The sequence below is a fragment of the Orcinus orca genome, chromosome 9, assembly GCF_937001465.1.
Source record: "Orcinus orca chromosome 9, mOrcOrc1.1, whole genome shotgun sequence".
In the NCBI taxonomy this organism is placed as follows: domain Eukaryota; kingdom Metazoa; phylum Chordata; class Mammalia; order Artiodactyla; family Delphinidae; genus Orcinus; species Orcinus orca.
In genome coordinates this window covers 53,954,026-53,977,599 of record NC_064567.1, presented here as the reverse complement: position 1 = coordinate 53,977,599, position 23,574 = coordinate 53,954,026, and the positions used below count along the sequence as shown (strand labels likewise).

General features: G+C 38.2%; 2 protein-coding genes across 5 annotated transcripts in view; one reads left to right on the top strand and one right to left on the bottom strand.

Moving 5' to 3' along the window:
* FAM237B (family with sequence similarity 237 member B) overlaps positions 1–15,845 on the top strand; it is a 46,010-nt gene extending 30,165 nt beyond the window's left edge. Inside the window, exon 3 of the mRNA XM_049714786.1 lies at positions 15,423–15,845. Within this exon, the coding sequence (XP_049570743.1) occupies positions 15,426–15,845 (420 nt within the window). The 5' untranslated portion in view covers positions 15,423–15,425. The remainder of the gene's footprint in view (positions 1–15,422) is intronic.
* Positions 15,846–18,581: 2,736 nt separating this feature from the next.
* Positions 18,582–23,574, bottom strand: part of CFAP69 (cilia and flagella associated protein 69) — a 73,220-nt gene continuing 68,227 nt past the window's right edge. For 2 of the 4 annotated variants that reach the window (XM_049714753.1, XM_004265623.3), the window contains exons 22-23: positions 22,359–22,463; positions 18,582–21,863 (exon numbers count right to left, since the gene is read on the bottom strand). In XM_049714753.1, coding sequence (XP_049570710.1) covers positions 21,693–21,863; positions 22,359–22,463 — 276 coding nt within the window. In that variant the 3' untranslated portion in view covers positions 18,582–21,692. The remainder of the gene's footprint in view (positions 21,864–22,358; positions 22,464–23,574) is intronic. The other 2 variants (XM_049714755.1, XM_049714754.1) reach the window with 2 other exon arrangements.

Genomic DNA, 23,574 nt, shown 5'->3' with positions numbered 1-23,574 from the left:
AAAGAGTCAGCAAAGCTGAAGATATATTAATAGAAATTATTGGGACTTCCCTGGCAGTCCAGTGGTTAGGACTCCACGCTTCCAATGCAGGGGGCAAGAGTTCGATCCCTGGTCGGGGAACTAAGATCCCGTATGCTGCACAGTGAGGCCAAAAAAAGAAAAAAATAATTAATTAATAGAAATTATCTAACCTGAAGAACACAGAGAAAAAATATTGAAGTAAAAATGAACAAGCCTCAGGGACCATATTGAAAGCTCTAAGAATGTATAATTAGAGTCCCAGAAGGAGATGAGAGAAAGGAATAATGGGCAGAAATAATATCTAAGGAAAACATGGCTGAATATTTTCCAAATTTGGTGAAAGATGTAACTGTACATTTTCAAGAAGCTTAACAAACCTTAAATGAGATAAAAACAAAGAAAACCACACTGTTGTATAATAAAGAATTTGGCTGGTCTTTGTCCCTAGTTCCTGGGAAATAACTCTAAATCTCTGGAATTTCTTGGAGTGATAGAAATGTCTTTGTTACTCATGGTGAGCCTCTAGACCCACACCTGAGTTTATGCTAATGAGATGAGTCAAAATGGGGGCTAGCCACACCAGAAAGACCAACCAGGTAATTACAGGGTTGGGGCTTTTTAGTCATGTGATATGAGCCCAGCCTCTGAAGAGGGCAGAATTGGCTGGAGATTGAGTTCAAGCACATGACCAATGATTCAATCAACAAAGTCTATGTAATGAAACTCCAGTAAAAACTCTGGGCACTGAGGTGAGAGAGCCTGATTGGTATTTATACCTTAATGTGCCTGGAAGTTGAGGCATTCTGAGGACACAAAAGCTTTGTGTGTGGGACCCCCAGACCTCACTCTATGGGTCTTTTCACTTAGCTGCTCCTGATTTACATTCTTTATAATAAAACTATAATTATAAATGTAGTACTTTCCTGAGTTCTGTGAGTCATTCTAGTGAATTATAATACTTCAGGGAGTACTTGGAACCCCTGAATTTGTAGCCAGTTGATCAGAAGAATGGTGACCTGAGAACTCTGGAATTTACATCTGGCTTCTGAAGTGAGGGTAGAATTATGCTCCTAACTTCTGAAATTTGACCTAATTCTAGCTGGTTAACATCAGAATTGCATTGCACACACCTAGGCACATTATCATCAAATTTGAGAAAACTAAAGGTGTTTTGAAAGCTGTTGGAGAAAAATGACACATTGCATACGAGGGAACTATGATTTGCATTATTGACGACCAGAACACAGTGGAACAACATCTTCAAAGTGCTGGAGGGGAAGGGAGAACAAGCCCACATCAAATCAGAATTCTACATCCAGTGAAAATGATCTTCCAAGAATGAAATGCATTTTCAGAAAAAGAAAGCTAAAAGGATATATTGACAGTGGGCATGTACTATAAGAAATACTAAGGGGCTTCCCTGGTGGCACAGTGGTTGAGAGTCCGCCTGCTGATGCAGGGGACATGGGTTCATGCCCCAGTCTGGGAAGATCCCACATGCCACGGAGCGGCTGGGCCCGTGAGCCATGGCCGCTGAGCCTGAGCATCCGGAGCCTGTGCTCCGCAATGGGAGAGGCCACAACAGTGAGAGGCCCGCGTACCGCAAAAAAAAAAAAAAAAGAAAAGAAATACTAAGGAAGTTCTACACACTAAAGAGAAATAAAAACAGATGAAAATTCAGATCTTGACTGTGGGGGGAATGAGAGCACTGGAAATTATAACATTGTATCATAGAGTTTTAATGTATGTAGATGTTATACATTTGACAACTTTAGCAAAAACAGGCAAGGCTGAGTAAATGAACTCCTACCTTGCAAGATTTCTGTATTTGACGTGAATTGATTCAATATTAACCCTAAGTAGGCTGTTAAAAGTATATATATTGTGATCCTTAAAGCAACCACTAAAAAATAATGCAAAGAGGTAAAGTAAGGATTCTGGAATGCATAATGTTTATACATATGCTATGTTTCAGCTAAACTAAAGGTAAACAAACCTAAGCTAAACTTTTTATTTCTTGTTCTTCTTAAATGATGACAACAAACTATTTCTGTTAATGGTCTTTTTTGTCAGGGGTAAGGATTATATGATATTTTTTCGACTTCTCTCTTGAACACTTTTTCTCCTGTCTCAGAGTCACTATTTTGTGCTTCTTTGTCTCCTGTGTTCCTGAAAAATATAATGTCTACTTTCCCTTCAATTACTCAGCAGTCAACTAGTGCTTGTTTTCTCTGCAGGGTACTTGTTTGTTTCAACTTCATTTCCTGCCCTCTTTCTCCCCAAGGTCATTGAATCACACTTTGATAAATACATTGTTATTAAGGATTACTAGAGGCAATTGCAATCATAGATTTTTTAAATTAATGTCTTTCATTATAATGAGTCAGAAAGTCAGTGAATTGAAAAATTATTCTTTTTGTGGGTATTCAGCATTAGTCAACATGTCCTTGCTGTCTGTGGAGTGCTCTTCTGAATTCTCTGAGGGTGTGATTATGGCAGTATTTCCTGGAGAAACAAGCTGTATAAAGAAGAAATGGGATAAATAGATAGCTAGTGGGAAGCAGCCGCATAGCACAGGGAAATCAGCTCTGTGCTTTGTGACCACCTAGAGGGGTGGGTTAGGGAGGGTGGGAGGGAGATACAAGAGGGAGGAGATAAGGGGTTATATGTATACATATAGCTGATTCACTTTGTTATACAGCAGAAACTAACACACCATTGTAAAGCAATTATACTCCAATAAAGATGTTAAAAAATAAAAAAAAAAGAAAAGAAATAGGATAAACAAAAGTGTGACAGAACTTCAGCTAAGTGATTGGAAGGTAGGAAGAATGGGGGCAAATGAATAGGCCACTGGCCTGACTAACCCAGGAAGTCTTCACAGGGAGCACTAGAGTTCTGAAAGACTTGGGTTTGCCTTGTGTAAAGCTGACAAAACTCCCTAAGTGGAGGGAATATCATGGATATGAAGTAGAAATCAGCTAAAGATATTTATTGAGTGCTGATTGTGTCATATGCCAGTCACTAGAAGAACAGGAAGTAAAGATAGTATTATTATAAACTAGTAGGGAAGATTACATGTTCCCATAGAAAGAAAAAAAAAGACAACCAATGTAGTAATAGATGCCAAATATTGTAGTGAAAATGAATACCTAATTGCAGAAGAAAGGCTGAATTAAATGGAAGGGACTTAGAAGTGGGATCAGTGCCTAAATTGACAGAGAGAAAAGGAGAGATATGATATAATTCAGAGATGAAATCTGGGGACAATGGGAATATGCTGGGAATAGAAGGATCATGATAGGGTGGTGATGAATATGTTGCTGCTGGTGAAGATGATTTTATTTATTTATTTTTAAAAATACTTATTGGTCATCCATTTTATACACATCAGTGTATACATGTCAATCCCAATCTCCCAAATCATCACACCACCACCCACAGCCCCGCCACTTCCCCCCCTTGGTGTCCAGACGTTTGTTCTCTACATCTGTGTCTCAATTTCTGCCCTGCAAACCGGTTCATCTGTACCATTTTTCTAGGTTCCACATATATACATTAAGATACGATACTTGTTTTTCTCTTTCTGACTTACTTCACTCTGCATGACAGTCTCTAGATCCATCCACATCTCTACAAATGATCCAATTTTGTTCCTTTTTATGGCTGCGTAATATTCCATTGTCTATATGTACCACATTTCTTTATCCATTCGTCTGTTGATGGGCATTTAGGTTGCTTCCATAACCTGACTATTGGAAATAATGCTGCAATGAACATTAGGGTGCATGTGTCTTTTTGAATAATGATTTTCTCTGGGTATGTTCCCAGTAGTGGCATTGCTGGGTCATATGGTAATTCTATTTTTAATTTTTTAAGGAACCTCCATACTGTTCTCCATAGTGGCTGTATCAATTTACATTCCCACCAACAGTGCAGGAGGGTTACCTTTTCACCACACCCTCTCCAGCATTTGTTGTTTATAGATTTTCTGATGATGCCCATTCTAACTGGTGTGAGGTGATACCTCATTGTAGTTTTGATTTGCATTTCTCTAATAATTAGTGATGTTGAGCAGCTTTTCATGTGCCTCTTGGCCATCTGTATGTCTTCTTTGGAGAAATGTCTATTTAGGTCTTCCGCCCATTTTTGGATTGGGTTGTTTGTTTTTTTTACTATTGAGCTGTATGAGCTGTTTATATATTTTGGAGACTAATCTTTTCTTCATTGATTCATTTACAAATATTTTCTCCCATTCTGAGAAGTGTCTTTTCGTCTTGGTTTATGGTTTCCTTTGCTGTGCAAAACCTTTGAAGTTTCATTAGGTCGCATTTGTTTATTTTTGTTTTTATTTCCATTACTCTAGGAGGTGGATCAAAAAAATCTTGCTGTGATTTATGTCAAAGAGTGTTCTTCCTATGTTTTCCCCTAAGGGTTTTATAGTGTCCGGTCTTACATTTAGGTCTCAAATCCATTTTGAGTTTATTTTTGTGTATGGTGTTAGGGAGTGTTGTAATTTCATTCTTTTACATGTAGCTGTCCAGTTTTCCCAGCACCACTTATTAAAGAGACTGTCTTTTCTGCATTTTATATCCTTGCCTCCTTTGTCATAGATTAGTTGACCATAGGTGCGTGGGTTTATCTCTGAGCTTTCTATCTTTTTCCATTGATCTATGTGTCTGTTTTTGTGCCAGTACCATATTGTCTTGATTACTGTAGCTTTGTAGTACAGTCTGAAGTCAGGGACTCTGATTCCTCCAGCTCCGTTGTTTTCTTTCAAGACTGCTTTGGCTATTCGGGGTCTTTTGTGTCTCCATATAAATTTTAAGATTTTTTGTTCTGGTTCTGTAAAAAATGCCACTGGTAATTTGATAGGGATTGCATTGAATCTGTAGATTACTTTGGGGAGTATAGTCATTTTCACAATATTGATTCTTCCAATCCAAGAACATGGTATATCTCTCCATCTGTTTGTATCCTCTTTAATTTCTTTCATCATTGTCTTATAGTTTTCTGTATACAGGTCTTTTGTCTCCCTAGGTAGGTTTATTTCTAGGTATTTTATTCTTTTTGTTGCAATGGTAAATGGGAGTATTTCTCTTTCAGATTTTTCATCATTAGTATATAGGAATGCAAGAGATTTCTGTGAATTAATTTTGTGTCCTGCAACTTTACCAAATACATTGATTAGCTCTAGTAGTTTTCTGGTGGCATCTTTAGTATTCTCTATGTATAGTATCATGTCATCTACAAACAGTGACAGTTTTACTTCTTTTCCAATTTGGATTCCTTTTCTTTCTTTTTCTTCTCTGTTTGCTGTGGTTAGGACTTCCAAAACTATCTTGAATAATAGTGGTGAGAGTGGACATCCTTGTCTTGTTCCTGATCTTAGAGGAAAAGCTTTCAGTTTTTCACCACTGAGAATGATGTTTGCTGTGGGTTTGTTGTATATGGCCTTTATTGTGTTGAGGTAGGTTCCCTCTATGCCCACTTTCTGGAGTTTTTTTTAATCATAAATCGGTGTTGAATATTGTCAAAAGCTTTTTCTGCATCTATTGAGATGATCATATGGTTTCTATTCTTCGATTTGTTAATATGGTGTATCACATTGATTGATTTGCGTATATTGAAGAATCCTTGCATCCCTGGGATAAATCCCACTTGATCATGGTGTATGATCCTTTTAATGCGTTGTTCGATTCTGTTTGCTAGTATTTTGTTGAGGAGTTTTGCATCTATATTCATCAGTGATATTGGTCTGTAATTTCTTTTTTTGTAGTATCTTTTTCTGGTTTTGGTATCAGGGTGATGGTGGCCTCATAGAATGAGTTTGGGAGTGTTCCTTCCTCTGCAATTTTTTGTAAGAGTTTGAGAAGGATGGGTGTTAGCTATTCTCTAAATGTTTGATAGACTTCACCTGTGAAGCCATCTGGTCCTGGACTTCTAATCTAATCCTGGATTTCTAATCTCATAGCATTGTGGTCAGAAAAGATGCTTGATATAATTTCAATTTTCTTAAATTTACTGAGGCTTGATTGGTGACCCAAGATGTGGTTTATCCTCTAGAATGTTCCATGCACACTTGAGAAGAAAGTGTAATCTGCTATTTTAGGACGGGATGTCCTATAAATATCAATTAAATCTATCTGGTCTATTGTGTCATTTAAAGCTTCTGTTTCCTTATGAATTTTCTGTGTGGATGATCTGTCGATTGGTGTATGTTAGGTGTTAAAGTCCCCCACTATTATTGTGTTACTGTCGATTTCCTCTTTTATAGCTGTTAGCAGTTGCCTTATGTATTGAGGTGCTCCTATGTTGGGTGAATATATATTTATAATTGTTTTATCTTCTTCTTGGATTGATCCCTTGATCATTATTTAGTGTTCTTCCTTGTGTCTTGTAACATTCTTTATTTTAAAGTCTATTTTATCTTATATGAGTATCGCTACTCCAACTTTCTTTTGATTTCCATTTACATGGAATATCTTTTTCCATCCTCTCACTTTCAGTCTGTATGTGTCCCTAGGTCTGAAGTGGGTCTCTTGTAGACAGCATATATATGGGTCTTGTTTTTGTATCCATTCAGCAAGCCTTTCCATTTTGGTTGAAACATTTAATCCATTCATGTTTTAGGTAACTATTGAGATGTATGTTCCTATTACCATTTTCTTAATTGGTTTGGGTTTGTTTTTGTAGATCCTTTTCTTCTCTTGTGTTTCCCTCTTAGAAAAGTTCCTTTAGCATTTGTTGTAGAGCTGGTTTGGTGGTGCTGAATTCTCTTATCTTTTGCTTGTCTGTAAGGCTTTTGACTTCTCCATCGAATCTGAATGAGATCCTTGCTCCGTAGAGTAATCTTGATTGTAGGTTCTTTCCTTTCATCACTTTAAGTATATCATTGCCACTCCCTTGTGGCTTGTACAGTTTCTGCTGAGAAATCAGCTGTTAACCTTATGGGAGTTCCCTTGTATGTTATTTGTCATTTTTCCCTTGTTGCTTTCAATAATTTTTCTGTGTCTTTAATTTTTGCCAATTTGATTACTATGTGTCTCTGCATGTTTCTCCTTTGGTTTATCCTGTATGGGACTGTCTGTACTCCCTGGACTTGGGTGTCTGTTTCCTTTCCCATGTTAGGGAAGTTTTTGACTATAATCTCTTCAAATATTTTCTCAGGTCCTTTTTCTCTCTCTTCTCCTTCTGGGACCCCTATAATGCGAATGTTGTTGTGTTTCATGTTGTCCCAGAGGTCTCTTAGGCTGTCTTCATTTCTTTTTATTCTTTTTTCTTTATTCTGTTCTGCAGCAGTGAATTCCACCATTCTGTCTTCCAGGTCACTTATCTGTTCTTCTACCTCAGTTATTTTGCTATTGATTCCTTCTAGTATAGTTTTCATTTCAGTTATTGTATTGTTCATCTCTGTTTGTTTGTTCTTTAATTCTTCTAGGTCTTTGTTATACATTTCTTGCATCTTTTCGATCTTTGTCTGCATTCTTTTCCCAAGGTCCTGGATCATCTTCACTATCATTATTCTGAATTCTTTTTCTGGAAGGTTGCCTATCTCCACTTCATTTAGTTGTTTTTCTGGGGTTTTATCTTGTACCTTCATCTGGTACATAGCCCTCTGCCTTTTCATCTTGTCTATCTATCTGTGAATGTGGTTTTTGTTCCACAGGCTGCAGGATTGTAGTTCTTGCTTCTGCTGTCTGCCCTCTGGTGGATGAGGCTATCTAAGAGGCTTGTGCAAGTTTCCTGATGGAAGGGACTGGTGGTGGGTAGAGCTGATTGTTGCTCTGGTGGGCAGAGCTCAGTAAAACTTTAATCCGCTTGACTGCTGATGGGTGGGCTGGGTTCCCTCCCGGTTGGTTGTTTGTCCTAAGGCGATCCAACACTGGAGCCTATGCAGGCTCTTTGTGGGACTAATGGCAGACTCTGGGAGAGGTCATGCCAAGGAGTACTTCCCAGAATTTCTGCTGCCAGTGTCCTTATCCTCACAGTGAGCCACAGCCTCCCCCCACCTCTGCAGGAGATTCTCCAACACTAGCAGGTAGGTCTGGTTCTGTCTCCCCTGGGTTCACTGCTCCTTCCCCTGGGTCCCGATGCACACACTACTTTGTGTGTGCCCTCCCAAGAGTAGAGTCTCTGTTTCCCCCAGTCCTGTCAAAGTCCTGCAATCAAATCCCAGTAACCTTCAAAGTCTGTTTCTCTCGGAATTCCTCCTCCCATTTCCGGACCCCCAGGTTTCAAAGCTTGACGTGGGGCTCAGAACCTTCACTCCAGTGGGTGGATTTCTGTGGTATAAGTGTTCTCCAGTTTGTGAGTCACCCACACAGCAGTTATGGGATTTGATTTTATTGTGATTGCACCCCTCGTACTGTCTCATTGTGGCCTCTCCTTTGTCTTTGGATGTGGGGTGTCTTTTCTGGTGAATTCCAGTGTCTTCCTGTCAATGATTGTTCAACAGTTAGTTGTGATTCTGGTATTCTCGCAAGAGGGAGTGAGAGCATGTCCTTCTACTCCACCATCTTCGAAGATGATTTTAATAAAAATGGTACATAGTGTGGAAAACATAGTTCTTATTACTTAGGGATTGTTTTAGATATAATGATAATTAGATGGATTAGTTAACTTGACCTTAACCACCTGTTAAATCTAAGCTTCCACATGAATTTATCATGGCTATTTTTAAAGGTACTATGTACTTTTGAGTTTCACCACTACACCTTCTTTTTGCCAAATGAAAAATATTATTTCAAGACCAATTCTCCAAGTGTTTGACCTATAGCAGTCTTCTGATTCTTCAGCTGTATCTTCGGTCTTAGTCCATTCAGGATAACATAACAAAATACCAGAGACTGTGTAGCTTATAAACAAGAGAAATTTATTTTTCACTGTTCTAAAGTCTAGAAGTCCAAGATCAAGGTGCCTGCATGGCTGGGTTTTAGTGAAGGCCCTTTTCTGGATTGCAGACTACCTACTTCTTGCTGTGTCCTCACCTGGTAAAAGGGTCTGGGGATCCCTCTGGAACCTCCTTTATAAAGCACTGATCGCATTCAGGAGGGTTCCACCTGCATGACTTAAACACTTCCCACAGGCTCTACCTCCTAATACCATCACCTTTGGGGATTAGAATTTCAACATATAAATTTTTTGGAGGACACAAACATTCAGACCATAGCATCCTCCCTTTAGTTTTGTGACATCATACCACCCTGGAGCTTGTATAGGCTGATTGTTCTATCTCTTCTTCCTTCACTGATTCTATCTGAAGTTCATAGACCCCTAAATTTGGACATAGTCTTCCATCTTCATCTCAACTTTCTTTTATCAATGTATACTCTCATAGCAAAAGTAATTTTCTATTAAAACAGAGATCTTTCAACTTAAATTTCTAGCTAAATTTTAGATACTTCAGAAGATCCAGAATCAAATCTAATGCAACACATCCTGAATCAAATTTATCCTCCCCACTAATCTTCCTTTCCATTTTTCATATTGTCACTGTCACCCCCATAAGGATGCATGCCAAAAATGTTAGTTCTCTTTTCTTTCCATCTCATATCAATATGACCAGTCACCAAGCTTTGTCTTTATGTATTTGAAATATGTCTTGTCACTATCCTAGAAGTTTTGACATGCATTATTTGACAGTAGAAAAGAATATACCTAACACATATTTGTTGGCAACTGTAATCATAAAGACTAGTAAATTTACCATCCATAGAAGCTCTCTGTGCATTCTTCTACATCTCATTCCCTCAAACGTAACCACTCTCCTGAATTTTGTGTTAATCACTTCCTTACCATTAAAATTACATTATCATATATATGTATTTATAGAGAACATGTGGTTTCATTTTGCTTGTCTTTGAAATTTATAAAGATGGTATCTTCTGCAATTTGCTTTTTTCATCTATAATGCATATAGCTGCAGTCTATTCATTTTCACTGCCGAATTACATCCCATTTTGTGAATGTACCATGGTTAATTTATCTATTCTCCTGTTAACCATTAGGTCATTATGATTGTTTCCATGTTTCTGGCTTTTATGAAGAGTGCTACTATGAACATTCCATTATAGTGTATGTCTCTTGGTGCCCATGTACAAGAGTTTCTTCAAGATCTTTCCTGGGAGTAAAAAGATTTATTGTAGATTGTGTGCTTGTTCAGACTCACAAGATAGTGCCAATTTGTGCTCTAGACTAATTGAACTAATTTACACTCTTCCTAGCACTGTGTAAGAAGAGTCCCTGTTGTTTCATGTGATGGTTAAGTATATATGTCACCTTGACTGGGCCATGGAGTGCCCAGATATTTGGTTAAATAGTATTTCTGGGTATGTCTGTGATGGTACTTTTGGATGAGATTAACATTTGAATTAGCAGACTGAACGAAGATGGCCCTCCCTTGCTCTCTCTGCCTGACTGTTGATCTGGGACGTTGGTCTTCTCTTTAACTTGGACTATGATTTACATCATTGGCTCTCCTGGTTCTCAGGCCTTTGGACTTAGACTGGAACTACACCACCAGATTTCCTGGGTCACGAGCTTGCAGACAGCTGATCATGGGACTTCCCAGCCTCCATAATCATGTGAGCTAATTCCTTATACTAAATCAGTCTCTCTCTCTCTGTCTCTCTCTCTCTCTCTCTCTGTCATCTCTCTCTCTCTCTCTCTGTCATCTCTCTGTTTATTTAGCCCATGTTTCTCTAGATAACCCTGACTAATACCCTTCATATGCTCACCAACACTTGATTTTGCTAGACTTCTTAATTTTTGACGACCTGATGGGTGTGAGTTCATATCTTATTATGGTCTTTCACTATTTGAACTTCCTTGCTTGCAATGAGGTTATGAATATACTTATTCAATCATTCATTATTTATGTTTCCTTATTTATGAAATGGCCCTCTAAGCCTTTTGCCTAGTTTTCTGTTGTGGTATTTGTCTTTTTCTTGTTGATTCCTTGGAAGATTCTTATATCTTAGATCCTAATTCTAATCCATTTGTGGTTATATGTGCTGTAAAAGTCTTCTCCCAGATTATACTTATCTTTTATCTTTATTTATGGTGTCTTGTGATTAACAGATTTAATTTTAATGTAGTCAAATGTATTAATTTTTCTTTTATGCTTAGCACTACTTGTATTTTGTATAATGCTTGCCAACCTCAAGATCAGAAAGATATTCTGAATTTCTTCTTAAAGTTATAATGCTTTGCTTTTCACATTGAAATTCTTAATCTACTTGGGATTGATTTTTGCGATTGTATGAGGTAGGAATCTACTTTTTTTTGGCCACACTGCAGGACTTTCAGGATCATCGTTCCCCGACCAGGGATCGAATCTGAGCCCTTCGCAGTGAAAGCAGAGTCCTAACCACTGGACCTCCAGGGGATTCCCAGGAATCCACTTTTTTTTTTTTTTTCTCTGTATGGATAACCAATCGTCTTAGCCTCAGTTAGTGAAAAAGACACTGTTGCCTTACAGATCTGCAATGCTGGTTCTGTCACATATAAGTCTATAAATGTATACGTCTGTTTTTAGGCTCTCTAATCTACTCAGTGGGTTAATTTCTCTTTTCCTGAGCCAATGACATCCTGTTTAATCACCAGTGAGTCCCCTTTCCTTATTGTTGTTCTTTAGGAAAAGCTTAGCTATTTTGGATCTTTTCTCTACCATATACCTTTTAGAATAACTTTTCATTAACCCTGATATGATTTTGGTTGAAAATTTGTGTATTATTTTGGGAAGATATATATCTTTAGACCACATATTAGCATTCTTTTTGTTGAAATTTTTTTAATGCCTTTCAAGAAAAAAATTCTCCATAAAGGATTTAATGTTCTCGTTGCATTTATTTCTAGATATCTTATATTTTTTTCTTATTATAAATAACATCTCTTTTCTAATTTATATTGTTTGTTTCTCAGGTATAGAGATGCAGTGGATATTTTAGATTGAGCTTATATTCAGACACCTTACAAAACCTTACAAAACTCTTGTAAAATAGTTTGTGGATATAATTTATTATTTACAAAAACAAACACATACATAGCATTCTTACTATGTGTAGGCACTATTCCATACACTTCACAAATATTTATTTAATTATCTCAACATCCCTATGAAACAGGTTTATTTATTATTTATTTATTTATTTTGCGGTACGCGGGCCTCTCACTGTTGTGGCCTCTCCCATTGCGGAGCACAGGCTCCGGACGCGCAGGCTCAGTGGCCATGGCTCACGGACCTAGCCGGTCCGCGGTATGTGGGATCTTCCCAGACTAGGGCATGAACCTGTGTCCCCTGCATCGGCAGGTGGACTCTCAACCACTGTGCACCAGGGAAGCCCCAGGTTTATTTTTTAATCCCCATTTTACCGATAAGGAAACTAAGTCACAAAGAGATTAAGTAACTGCCCAAAGTCAAAAATTTTCATTTGAACCTGGAAGGTGGGATTTAAATCCAGGCAGTTGATCTCTAAGCTCCATGCTAAACCAATAGCTTTGCTGCCTCCCCACTAGACTGAAAAGTTCTGTTTCTTCCTTTCTAATCCTTATCTTCCCTCCTTTTTTTTTTTTTAACCTTTCTTTGAGGGTATTGTTTTGAATGTTAACAAAGATAATCCTTGTCTTGTTATTAATTTAAAAGAGAATACTTTTATTTATTTATTTATTTTTAATATCTTTATTGGAGTATAATTGCTTTTACAATGGTGTGTTAGTTTCTGCTTTACAACAAAGTGAATCAGTTATACATATACATATGTCCCCATATCTCTTCCCTCTTGCATCTCCCTCCCTCCCACCCTCCCTATCCCACCACTCCAGGTGGTCACAAAGCACAGAGCTGATCTCCCTGTGCTATGTGGCTGCTTCCCACTAGCTCTCTATTTTATGTTTGGTAGTGTATATATGTCCATGCCACTCTCTCACTTTGTCACAGCTTACCCTTCCGCCTCCCCATATCCTCAAGTCCATTCTTTGGTAGGTCTGTGTCTTTATTCCCGTCTTGCCCCTAAGTTCTTCAGCACCTTTTTTTTTTTTAGATTCCATATATATGTGTTAACATACGGTATTTGTTTTTCTCCTTCTGACTTACTTCACTCTGTATGACAGTCTCTAGGTCCATCCACCTAGCTACAAATAACTCAGTTTCATTTCTTTTTATGGCCGAGTAGTATTCCATTGTATATATGTGCCACATCTTCTTTATCCATTCATCTGTTGATGAACACTTAGGTTGCTTCCATGTCCTGGCTATTCTAAATAGAGCTGCAATGAACATTTTGGTACCTGACTCTAAAAGAGAATACTTTTAATGATTTACCATAGAAAGATGCTTGCTGTAGGGTTTTGGTGGATAACATTTGAGAGGTTAAGGAAATTCACTTCTATTCTTAGTTTACTAAGAGGTTTTTTATTGTTTTTTATCTTGAATGGGTGTTGCATTTAATCAAGTGGTTTCTCTCTTCAGTTTGTTTTTGTGGTGAATCCACTAATTGATTTTCATATGTTGATCTTTGCATCCCTGGCATAATCCCAGCTTGATACGGATGTGTATTTTCCTAAATCCTGCTGAATTTGGTTTGATAATATTTTGTTTAGGATCTTTCATCTATCATCATTAGTGAGATACTCTTGTGACTTTACTCTTTTTCACACTGTCCTTGTTCCTGAGTCTCGGGACTGGGGAGGTGGGCAAGGTGAGGGCGGGGCCTTGAGAGCGGCCACACACTCTGCCCCCTCACTCAGTCTCTAGAAGGGGAGCGTGGTTCGGGCTGCAGGGCTGACTTCGAGCCCCCAGCGGCTGCAGCAGATTCCGCAGCGCAGCTCCCGGGGAGCTGAGCCGCTTGGCTCCGGAGCGCGGTGCGGCCGAGACGGTTCCCTAGGTCGAGTTCAGGGCGTCCGGGGTGCGCTGGCGGCAGGTCGCAGAGCACCGCTTCCACCTGTCACCAGCCTGTAGTGGTGGGTTCGGCTGGTCAGGGGGTGGGAGTCTCAGAGACCTCTTGTCCCTTCCAGTCAAGAGCCGCCCTCATCCCTCGAGGGAGCGCAGCGCACGCACGACATCGCACCCGGACGCTCGCCTCAGCCGCCTAAGAGAGGTACAATTCCCCGCGGGCTCCCTGTCTGCGTCCAGGTGACCCGACCCGGCAGGAGAGCACTGATCCGGAGGGTAACCTGAAATTCTTGAGGAATAAAATTCTCTGGTCCCACTCAGTCCTTTGTATTATAAACTGGCCACTGTCAGCTCTGTTTGGGAAACCTGCACAATTTTCCACAACGTGAAACGACCCGACTAACCTAAGTTTAAATTTGTTTCGTTGAGTTTGTCTCTTTAACCTAACTTCTTTTTTCGGGGGGGGTGGTGGTTAGGGGGGAGTGGAGGACAGTGGTTTACGGGGAAGAAGGTGAGTACTGTCTTCCGGATCTGTCCTCGCCGCTCCACTCCTCCGACCTGGCTGTCAAGGTTGTGTCAGGGACATTTCCAATGCCAGCCTGGAATGGTAGGGCCATTCAAAGCGAATTTAGACCTTGACTTCACCTATAGGCTTCAGGCCGATTTACTGAGCAATCAGTTTTCAGGGAAACTTGTGCAAAGAATCGTGAGAAAATACCTAGATTTTGCTGAATGTTATTGGTGCTGCACCATGTCATATTGGCTTATATCACTTTTCTTGTCTTCGTGCTCCTTTGTGTATGTATGTTAATCTTCTCTAACCAGCTCCTGAACAACCTGAGAAAAGTCAGGGATCCACCAGATATCAGTGCATAACAAATATTTTTTCAATGAATAAATTTCATCAGTAACTTTGAAACCTAAAATGGTGCTTGAGCATCCAACACTTGATAGATTGGAAAGCGTCAATTTAAAGAAAACCACACACACCATTTTTTATGGTTACCTGTAGAAAGGGCTGCATTTTGATCTTCTTGGTTGAAATGTATTGTGGTAGGAGTCTTGGATAGAGAGACAGGAGACCTGAGAACTTGCTGAATCATATCACTGAGAATTTTTCTAATCTGTAAAAGTAGAAGGTTGGAACACATGCGTTTTAGAGTTTCTTTCAGCTCCAAAGGTCTTTGATGAAATGAATGTATCACAACTTCATAAACATGTGTTGGATTTCAGTGGCTCCTGAAGACTGTTTATCAGAATGTTGGTAAAGCTGTTGTTATATCCTTTCGAAGGAAAGTCTGAGAGTCAGCAACTTAGAGGAAAACCAATAAATACATAGTAGGCAAATTTGACTTGATCAAAACCAAATACATAAGTATTTATAATTTTTTAGGTTTGATAAAAACCAAATACATAAGTAGTTATAACTTTTTAGGTTTAAACAGATCATCAAGTAATTGAATAATTTTAAGTTAAAAATATATCTTCATTTTTTTTTTCTGTATAGAATATGAATTTTGCCACAAGAAGATGGTTCTACCTACCTCTGGGCTGCATGATGCTGATGAATCTGATTAACGCGGATTTTGAATTTCAAAAGGGGGTGCTTGCCAGCAACAGCCCAGGGATCATGGAAGACATTGATCTCCAGTGCTGGAATGCTTGCTCCTTGACACTGATAGATCTCAAGGAAATCAAGATAGAGCACACTGTGGATTCTTTCTGGAATTTCATGTTGTTCCTGCAAAAATCCCAGCAGCCTAGACATTATAATGTCTTCTTAAGCATAGCTCAGGATTTCTGGGACATGTATGTAGACTGCTTGCTTTCAAGATCCCATGGAATGGGCAGAAGACAGGTGATGCCTCCCAAGTATAATTTTCCACAGAAGATAACAGGAGGTAATTTAAATGTGTACTTAAGAGAATAGCAGTTTAGTTTTCTTAAAAATTCAATATTTAATCTTTCTGATTTTTAAAGTTTATCTAATAAGCTAACAAATTTGCCATATTTTTTCCTAATATGATCAGCTTTGATTTTCATTTTTACTGATTTTATATTATTTAGAAACCAGAGGAGGTCTGATGTGCAAATACTAGATTCTAAATCATCTTGGAATGATATATTTTTGTAGATCATTAGATTATCATCTTATTTTTTCCCCATGAGTAGTTCATAAGAAAGCCATTTAGCCATGTAATTATTCATATTACATTTGTTGAAAAAAATTTTAAACATCCACATGTATTTAGGCTTTTGAAATTAATTGTTTCAATAGGGTTGTTTAAAGGGAGGGAATCTTAAGAGTTCATATTAGAACAAATGTTAACAATTTTTCTTCTCTAACCTTATAGGACTGGATTTTACAAAACATGAGTTTTACATTTAAGAGAACACAGAAAATACCTCAAGCAAGATGACACCAACTTGAAAATTTAACCCTGTGTCAGTATTTATGAGCTTGAATATTTCCTGTAGTATTTATCAAAATTATTTCTAATTCTTTAATATTGATGAAGATTGTATTTTTGTTGATATGTAATTGTTTTATGGCTATTGAATTATCATTTCCATATTTTGGGGTATTTTGTCAATAATTTTTAATTTAGAAGGCATCTTTGTAAAGCCTTTTTTTTTTAAAAGAAAAAACCACTTAAAATGCAAATACAACATATTTTTTAATACAACAATCAGTGCAGTAAAATTGTAACCAGTTTTATCAGGTATCTTCTACATAATTTTGACTTCAAAACTGTGCCAAAACTAATGCCAGTATTATCCTAAAAAGTAATATTTAATCTTGATGTAGTGTACTGTGTGGCTTCTGATATATGTATCCCATCACCAAGCTATATATTATTTTTCTATGCATTAAGGCCTAAAATTTTGTTTTATGTTCTCATTTTTATAGTCCTCATTTAAAAAAAGGAATAGCAAGCAGAAAAGCAGTTAATTTTATTTTTTATTTTATTTATTTATAAATTTATTTATTTATTTATTTTTGGCTGTGTTGGGTCTTCGTTGCCGCATGCGTGCTTTCTCTAGTTGCAGCGAGCAGGGGCTACTCTTTGTTGCAGTGCGAGGGCTTCTCATTGTGGTGGCTTCTCTTGTTGCGGAGCTCAGGCTCTAGGCACGCGGGCTTCAGTAGTGGTGGCACGAGGGCTCTAGAGTGCAGGCTCAGTAGTTGTGGTGCACGGGATCAGTTGCTCCGTGGCATGTGGGATCTTCGCAGACCGGGCTCGAACCCACGTCCCCTGCATAGGCAGGTGGATTCTTAACCACTGCACCACCAGGGAAGTCCCCATCTTAAACCTTTTTGATGGTACTTAGATATAATGTTCTGTTAAATCCCCCCAGTTTTGGGCACAAATCATGTCATTTGTATATAGAAAATTTTATTCTTTTTTCATCATTTATTCATTCAAAAAAATTCATTGAGCTTGGAGGTACACTGCTGAGCAATCCACACACAATCCTTGACTCCCAGAGTTGTCATTGCTGTGGGACAAAGATGCAGCAGGAAATAATATAATTCAAAAGCACTTTTATGATGTCAAAATATGTTTTTTTTCCAAGAAAGAGGAATTGTAGCCAACATAGGGTTGAGTGGGGAACAATATGTATTTCTCTTTTGCCCTATTCAAAATCATCAGACTAGATCAGACAGATCATCCAAAAAAAATAAAACCCCCAAACCCACCAATTCTTGCAGTGCTATTATGGTAAAGACTCAGTTTCTCAGTTTGGGGTTTATGCTGAACTCATATAGCTTAACTCATAACCAGTTATTTTCCAGAGCACTGAAAGCTGAAAAAAGACAGCAAATCATCTAATATTGCTCCCAAAATATTTCTTCATGAGGTGATAAAATGGATAAAAATTGAGCATCTATGCTTAAAGTTCCTCTGCTTTTCCTATAGAATTTGTTTTTCTTTAAATAAAATTTTTACTTTAGAATAGTTTTAAGTTTGCAGAAAAGTTGCAAGGCTAGTGCAAAGACTTCTTGTATATGCCTCACCCATTTTTTCTTATTGTTCACATCTTACGTTAGTCATATGTTTGTCATAACTAATGAACCAATACTGATACATTTTAAATTAAACTTCATATTTTATTTGAATTTCACTAGTTTTCCCCTAATGTCCTTTTTCTGTTCCAGGATCCTATCCAGGACACCACTTACAATGAGTTAGGCTCTAAGAAGATGTTTTTGATGACCTTGACACTTCCCGATGCTGGTCAGTTGTATTGCAGAACGTCCCTCAATTTGGGTTTGCCTAATGTTTTTCTCATGGTTAGACTGGGGTCATAGGATTTTTGGGGAAAACTACAGGAGTAAAGCACTGTTCTCAGCACTTCCTATCAAGGGTACATGCTGTCAACATGACATAACACAGATGGCGTTTAACCCTGGCTGAGGTAGTATCTGCCAGGTTTCTTGGCTGTAAAGTTACTTTCCCTTCTCTTTCTATGTTGTATTCTTTGGAAGCGAGGCGCTAAGCATTACCCACACTTTAGGGAATGGGGAGTTATGTTCCACCTCCTTGAAAAGGAAATATCTACATAAATTAAAATAAATACAAGCGATTATGAAACATGGTTGCCAATGAAACTAATGTAAGCCCAGGCTATGTTGGCAGGTGTGTAAAAATGAGAGCGACTAGTTTCATTATACCCTCCATGTGTCCTGTTACACCTGTAAATTGTTGCTCGGTTCTGTTGGTCTCAGTATAGAGGAATAATCACAAACTGTAGCACTTCAGAAAGGGCTGGCCAGGTTCATAGTCTGGAATGACTAAATAAACTGGATATTTGACCCAGAAAGACTGAGGGTGAACATTATAGTTTTTTCCTGTGATATGAAATGTACCCTGTGTTTCAGAAGGCAGACTGAGGACCAGATGAACAAAAGTTGTTCACCTAATTATTCACTGGTTTTCATCCAATATGAGCAAGCACTGGCTAACAGGGTCTAATCATGGAATGAACTCCTCCCTCATGTGTTAAAAATCTCATTACCGAAGAGTGTTGAAGCCACTTTCATCTGTGCTCACTCAACTCCGTTTTTATTTTCTTGACTTTCTTTTCATTTAGTTTATTAGCAGAAGTCTGGGAGCTGAAATTTTGTTATCAGTTGACTCATGGAAGGAAATATACTGTCCACCTTTCAGCCAGGCTGGATGGGAGAGGCACAAATCCCCTAGGGCTTAGAAGTGGTATGGTGGGAGCACAGGATGTGAGGAGAGATGGAGACGTGTTAGAATTAGTGACCCTGTCAGACAGAGGGACTGATTTCACTGGCTCGCTGCCAGGTGGCTGGAATTGTAATATGCGAACTTGGGTATCGTCTGTCTACCAAGTGCAAGTGTCTGGATGAAGCAACCTTACTACCCTCCATCTGTGTACATTTCTTCCTCTGTTAAATGGCTGCTAGGTAATAACCTGCCCTATTTTACCTTTCCTCTTCCTGATGGGTAAGATCTACAACAGGGAGAAGTTCTACAGAACTCACAGATTATTTTGACTGCAGTCAGTCCTAATCAATCTGGAGATACCAAGTTGTACTACATACAAAAAATAATGTTCAGCCAAGAAATATCAATTCTGTTTCTACCCACTGGTTATATTAATGTAATAGTATTTATGCCTCATTTTAGAGAAAGTCTATCACTGTTACGAAGCACATACATTTGAACTACTTTAACATGTCCATGTTTAGCATTCCCGGTATAGTATTTTGTTGGCTGAACCTTCCCTTTGAGCTCAGGACTTTGCTGCCTTTGCAGAAGTTGAGGGGAAGGTTGCCAGGAGCTGAGGCCACCATCACACTTATTCAATAATTTATTTACTGAGGTGTTGGTTACAATAATGAATGAGATGTGGTTTCTATCTTGTCTTTAGGGAGCTTAGAATCTGAGGAAGGAACTTATAGTCTACAAATTGGAGTAAACATTCATTGCTTTTAGCCATGGACACTTCATCTCGATTCTATGTGTATCTCAGATGTAACTGAACGTGTATCTGGTGCTTTTTGTGTGGGCATCTCATCGTTGCATGTTCCTACCCACATCCATTCTTGTGTCTCAGTAACTCCCCTTTACATGGAACCTTTGTGCTTAGGGCTGCCTGTGAAGAAGAGGAACAAATTATGCTGTCTACTATCTTCTTGGGGGTGGTGGTAATAGAGAAAGGGATTCAAGAGAGCACAAAGCTCACTGATAAGCTGATGCACATTATGTACTCCTGTGAGCCACAAGGAGATGGGCAGCTGGGCCAGGGTGAGAGGTCGCTGGTAACTCATTCTACTTAGAACAATAGCAACAATTGCAATTTCTCCTCTCATGGCAGATGCTACTATCCTCACAAACAGAATAATGAAAAATTCCTGGAGGAATGTGAATTGGGGGAGGAGGGGTGAGGGGAAGAGGGAAGAGAAAGTAAGAGAAGGTGGGCCCAGTGGGGTGTTGGAGCCGTCTTTTATCTGATAATGAAAGTGGATTCTATGCATGTCTTCCCAACTCTGCATTCAGTAGCACCATGTTGGTAGCTTGAAATTGGTCATAGTGGGATTGGCAAACACTACAAATAAAGGTTTTTTCCCCTTGCAGAGCTGGTTGTTATACATTTAACCAGTACACTGCTGTGTGCACACTATGGGCCTAGAGTCTAGACTCAAATTCCAGTTTATTTTCCTTTCTGAGAAAACAGATTCTTGTCTCTCCCAGCCCTGGACATGAACTCAATTTTGCAGCTTCCTGAGTGGAGAAGGGGGTTGACGGAAATGGATACAGGCTGTGGAAACTGCATAATGCCATACAGGGACACAGACACTTTGCTCTACATCTAGCATTAAGGCATCTACCTCCTATTTGGCAAGATACCTCCACCACCAAAAGAGTTTCTCCCTACTCCCCCTTTTCCTTCCCCATTAAGGAAGAGAAGTAGCATTAGAATTTATTTATATATTAAGAGTTAAAACATGTTTATTTTAGTTTTATTGTTTAGCTTATGAATAACATTTGCTTTTTATAGGAGAGAGAACTTATTTTACTTTGACCAACACATTTGTTGCAAATGTTTTTGTTGCCCAGTATTTATATATAGTTATAATAACATATATTAATAATATCCTGATTCCCTACTCCATCCATATGCTTTGGATGGGATTGGCTTCCTTCTGTCTCTGAGTGTAGGCAGTTCTCAGATCTGGCCAAAGTCATGATGAATGGTTCAGGAGTGGGCATATGGCCAATCAGGGGTCCCAAGATGCAGAGACAGTTGCAGAGACTGTTGAGAGATAGGCATGCACTCTTTTCTACTGGATATCAACCTGGGAGAATATAATTCAGGAGCTGCTAGGGAAGGAGAAGAGCCTACTCACAGAGTTTCAGTTCCTAGATCCAACATGCCTGTAGTTTTAATCAGTCCTAGATTTGATAGCCCCAGAGCCTGTAAAAGTTGGGTTTTTTTGTTTTTGTTTTGTTTTGTTTTTTGGCTTAAACCAGTTGGAGTAGTTCACATCAATTGAAAGAGTCAACTGATACAACATATTTTACAATTTTCAGTTAAGAGAATTGTAATCTTTAGAAAGAAATTGATGATAACTCTTCTCACAGTATGTGTTGATATTTTCAATAAAAATACATTATATGTGCTTTTATTTTAATAGTATTTTACTAAAATGTTTATTCTAAAACATTTGCTTTACATTCATATATACAGATATTTAACTAAAAAATTATAAGCAGAATTTATTTCAAAAAGTCTCCAGAGTATTTTATGAGGGAACGCTCTTCTCTGGCTCATTCACAGTTTTTACTGCTTTTACTCTCTGTAAGGCTCCTCCTCGAATAGGAAGTTTTTTAAGAGCAATATCTGTATCAGCCAGAGGTCCTCCCACTAATCGGGCAGGAGTGCTTTCCACTGTTACTACACCACCAGAGGGCACCTAAAAAAAGCAAAAGTAAATATTTACGAGTCCATTTACAAAATTTTTCACTAAGAGGAAAACCCACTCATCCTTCAGCTAACTTTGGAAGAGACACAAAATGTACATAGTAACTAGGAGACAGCATGGACTAATGGAAAAATAAGGGCTTTGGAGCCTTTGCAATCAGGGCCAAATTATGTCCAGAATAGGACACCAGGAACACTGGAATATGGCATGGATCTATTTGCCAGGCAAAAGAGGCACTGCACACTTTCTGTCAAAGAGATGTAGAGATATATTTTGACTAGTGTTTATAGCAGTTTCTTGGGAATCCTGGAGGGCTAGGTCTGGTCTAAACCAGAACTAGGCAAGGGTAGAGATAAATATGCCTTAACTATTTGATATTTGAACAGCAAAAAGAAAAAATATGAGACAAAACCCCATAGAAATAACACTCTTTGGGGATTAAATTTAATATCTACTAAGAAAAGTTATGGAGAAAAAAAATCTTACTGTTGTGTGAAGGCCTTTAATATCTGTCGGGTGAAATACTGCATTTGGTGGATGCTCACTGTATCTAGAGGACTCTATACCTTTCTCTTGAAGTCTTTTTGCTTTCTGAAGATTTTTAAATTAGAAAGAAAATAAATTAATTGCTAGCAAAGCATTAACTATGGTACTTACAATGAAGTATACAAAATATATTTAATTGTGTCTGTTTTATGCTTTATTAGTTAGCACTAGCATTTACTCATTTAGGCTAAGAAAATAGTTATTAACAAGTTATATCCTTTGTACATTGCAGAAAACACCTGAAAATGTTACTGAGATTTCCATAGGTACTGGTAATATATGACCAAGGGATAAAGCAGGTCCTAAGGAAATCAGGTTCAATTTTTTGTACATAATTGAATAAGCTACTAAATTTACAATAGATGATACATGTTTTCAAATTATTTTGCATAAATTAAATACTAATTCAGTACACTTAAATGTTTCAAGCATTCAGAATAATGCAAACTATATAATTTGCTGCAGTTACAGTCAAGCTCAATAGTTGAGGCACTAGAACAGGCTAAATTCGAGGTAACAAATTATCTGCATGGAGGGGGCTGATTTTAAAGTTGGGAAGAACTTTTAGTGACAAAGGGGAGACATGGTACCTTGAATAAGCTTGTTCTTAATTTTGTTTTTGCTATTTTAATGATTCCACTATTTTCGTGTGCTAATATAACATTTAACAATTTCACATCTAGAGGAAGAATTGTAACATTATATAAAAGTGTATCCCAAGTATTAATGAAAAAGTTGGGAAAAAAGTAATGAGATTTTGGAAATCTATGCTGCTTCTTACATATTTCAAGTGAACAATTAGCATTATAAACTGTTTAGATTAGTTTCCAGTTTATTGCTGAAGCAGGTTATCACATTTTCCCAAAGGGGTGTTTATCCCAAATTCCCACGTAAGCTTTAATATAATGTTTCTTTTGGTGGTCACAGAGGGGAAGCATCCTTAAAGGAGAGAGTAGTATGGACAGTTGTTTTTTGTGTCCTTCACTCTGTTTCTTACAGAAAGGATCAGTAAATAAGAAGGCTCAGAACGGAAAGTAGGAGCACATTTCTCCTGCTTATTCCTGGCTAACTCTCATCTCTTTTATGGAAACCAGGAACACCATCCTTGCTTCGCTCCCTCCCACTGCTAAGCCAAATGAAACTCAGAGTGGTATCT